This window comes from Mirounga leonina, unplaced genomic scaffold (assembly GCF_011800145.1).
Source record: "Mirounga leonina isolate KUSES-001 unplaced genomic scaffold, KU_Mleo_1.0 Mir_376, whole genome shotgun sequence".
Taxonomy (NCBI): domain Eukaryota; kingdom Metazoa; phylum Chordata; class Mammalia; order Carnivora; family Phocidae; genus Mirounga; species Mirounga leonina.
This window is the reverse complement of record NW_023270718.1, coordinates 397813-400709: the sequence shown is the minus strand read 5'-3', so window position 1 is coordinate 400709 and position 2897 is coordinate 397813. Positions and strand designations below refer to the sequence as shown.

Here is a 2897-nt window from a genome sequence, read left to right as displayed (position 1 = left end):
GGGGGCTGGGGGGCTGGACTCCTGGGTCTGAGGGAGGAGGGAATTAGGGCCAGGACTCCTGAGTCTGATGGAGGAGGGGCTGGGGACCTTGGACTCCTGGGGCTGAGGGAGGAGGGACTGGGGGTCTGGACTCCTGGGTCTGAGGGAGGAAGGGTTGGGGGGCCTGGACTCCTGGGTCTCAGGGGGAAGGGTTGGAGGGTCTGGACCCCTGGGTCTGAGGGAGGAGGGGCTGGGGGCCTGGACTCCTGGGTCTGGGGCAGGAGGGGCTGGGGGGGCCTGGACCCCTGGGTCTGAGGGAGGAGGGGGCCGGGACAGCCCCGTCCCTGGCAGGCAAGCCTTGGGTCCTGCGTGCCCTTGCTATGACCAGACTCCCTTGGGGGCGGGCTTCCATCTGTTGGAGGGGGAGCCGAGGCTTTCCCAGTCAAGGCAGGAGGCCCAGATGGGCGCACTGCGGGGCGGGAGCACCTCTGAGGGTGGGGGACACGCCTGTCTCGCTGCAGCGAGTCTCTGCATCTCCTCACCATTTTCCACTGTCCGCCTCCCCCTGACACCCGCCAGCTCACACAGCTTCTGCACCTTGGCCAGCCTCTGGCTCCCCCTCTCAGGGTGTCTGGAGCCTTCATCTCTGAGCATCTCTCTCTCTCCACCTCCCCTTTTGTTCTCTGCCTCCTCCTCCCACCCTTCAAGCTGACTTTGGTCGTCTTTGGATAGGAAATGTCTGTCCTTGGGTCTCCTAATCTCAGACTCAGTTTCTCTCTTTGTCTCTGTATGTCTCTCCATGTCTTTGTCTCACCATGTCTCTGCATGTCTCTCTGACCGTGTCTCTCTTTGTCTCTACGTCTATGTCTCTTTCTCTCTGTCTCTTTCAGAGCATCTCTCTCTGTCTCTGCCTATTTCTTTCACTCTTTCCGTAGGGTTCTGCCTCTCTTTTTGCAACCCATGTCTAAAGCGCCTCTCTTCTCCTGTCTCCTCTTCTTTTCCTAATGCTCCCTGTTCCTTCCCCGGGGCATTAGGTCTCAGTCTCCTCCAATCTGTCCACACCTCCCTCCCTCCATTCCACTTACCTGGAAGCCATCACTGACTCTCACCTCCCCCCCTTCTCTCTCCCAGTCCTCTCCCCTCCAGTTCTTCTCCCCATCCCCCCTCGCCCACCCCAAGCCACAGATCTGCAGCCCCACCCCCCCACCTCCATCCCTGGGCCCATCAGCCTTCATCCGCCATCTTTCTCCCCATCCCTCATATTCCCTCTCCCATCCCGACCCTCTGTCTTCCTCCTACCCAGCCCACCCGCCTCCATCTCCCACTCTCCCCCCATGGCCCCGCCCCAGACACGCAGGGAGAAATCCAGGGCTGCAGAGGGGATCAGGTGGTCAGCCAGGGAAGGAGGCGGCATCTGCTGGAGAGACTCACAGACAGGCAAGGACACACGGACACAGAGGCAAGGGCATAGCCAGACATGCACCATACACTCCCCCACCCCCCTACCCCCCACATGTGTACACATGCACCCTCAGCCAGGCACTCCGCCTCGCTGCCACGCCTCCCCTGCTTCCCCCACCCCCCCCCCCCCCCCCATCAGCTTCCTCAGATTAGGGGATGGACACACACCACAGTCCCAGGCCACCCGCCGCACTGCGGAGCACCCCCCGCCCCCAATCCAGGCCTGGAAGGAGAAAGAGAGGTCATCTGGTGTTCATTCCATAGCCTGCACCTGTCCGCACCCGGCCAGGGAAGCAGAGGGGTTTCAACACCCCCAGACACAAACGCCAGCTCTCAGACACACCCAGACACGAATGCAGACAGACACAACCTGGGCCGCACGGTCGCTGGCAGACGGGGCTGGCAGAACCTGCCAGAGCCCGGAGCTCACACACGCGCACACGCACGCATACGATGGAGCGTGCAACCGCACCAGGGCAGGCAGAGAGGGCCGGTCGGTGCCCCACGGACTCCGCACACAAAGACACGCCAATATACGCCACAGACCCCGCGGCCCCAGGCGGCCCCGCGCACACGCTCAACCAGCGGCACAACCAGACGGACGGGCCGGGTCCCGCGGACGTGGCCCGGAGCCCCCGCCCCCCGCAGACACCCGATGTCGCTGGACCCACAGTGTCGCGCACACGCACGGCCCGGCCGGCCCGAGCACCTACCCCCATCTTGGCGGCTCCGGGGGAGAGGGGCGGGCGGGCGGGCGGGGCGGGGGCCGGGGGCAGAGGCCTCAGGGCGGGCTCAGGCGCGGGCTCGGGCTGGGGGCCTCTGCAGCGCCCGCGCCTCGGTCCGCGCGTCGGTCCTGCCGGCAGCCCTCCCGCACAGAGTCTGCGGCGGCCGCCGCCTCCGCCTCCTCATATGCCCGCGCCCGCGGGGGGGCCGGCGCCGGCCAATCAGGAGCGCCGCCGCCCTGACGGACGGCCCGCGGCCCCGCCCCCGGTACTGCAGCTGTCCTCCCCGCCCCCCAGCCTCCGCAAAGTGGCGGCATGGCCGAGAAGGGGGAGCGCTGCAGAAGGGGGGATCCCGGAGACCCCGCAATGAGGAACCTGGAGACCCTCGCAGTGGGGCGCTGAGGGAGAGAGCGCCCCGAAAATCCCCTCACTGTGGGGGTGTTGCCACAGGGAGAGGGGTGCGCTGGGGGAGGTGGACACCGGGTGGGGGGAAAGCCCCTTAAACCACCAACAATAAAGCGGGGGACACAGCGGACGGGTGGGGGGGCTGGAGACCTTGTGGGGGTGTTGTTCAGGAGGGGGAGCTGGAGGGAGCCTAAGAGGCAAGGAAGATCCTACAGTTCGGAGGGGTGCTGGAGAGGGGAAATGAGCCTTGAGGTCCCCTCGCTAGTGTGCCCCCCCACACCATGGCAGTTATACAGGGAGACCCAACCGCGAGGGTACGCGGAAGACACA

At 65.7% G+C, this 2897-nt stretch overlaps 1 protein-coding gene across 1 annotated transcript in view; it reads right to left on the bottom strand.

Annotated features, from left to right (window-relative positions):
* ATP1A3 (ATPase Na+/K+ transporting subunit alpha 3) overlaps window positions 1-2479 on the bottom strand; it is a 19655-nt gene extending 17176 nt beyond the window's left edge. The window contains exons 1-2 of the mRNA XM_034986478.1: window positions 2315-2479; window positions 2154-2231 (exon numbers count right to left, since the gene is read on the bottom strand). Of these exons, the coding sequence (XP_034842369.1) occupies window positions 2154-2231; window positions 2315-2479 (243 nt within the window). The remainder of the gene's footprint in view (window positions 1-2153; window positions 2232-2314) is intronic.
* Between the last annotated feature and the right edge of the window lie 418 nt (window positions 2480-2897).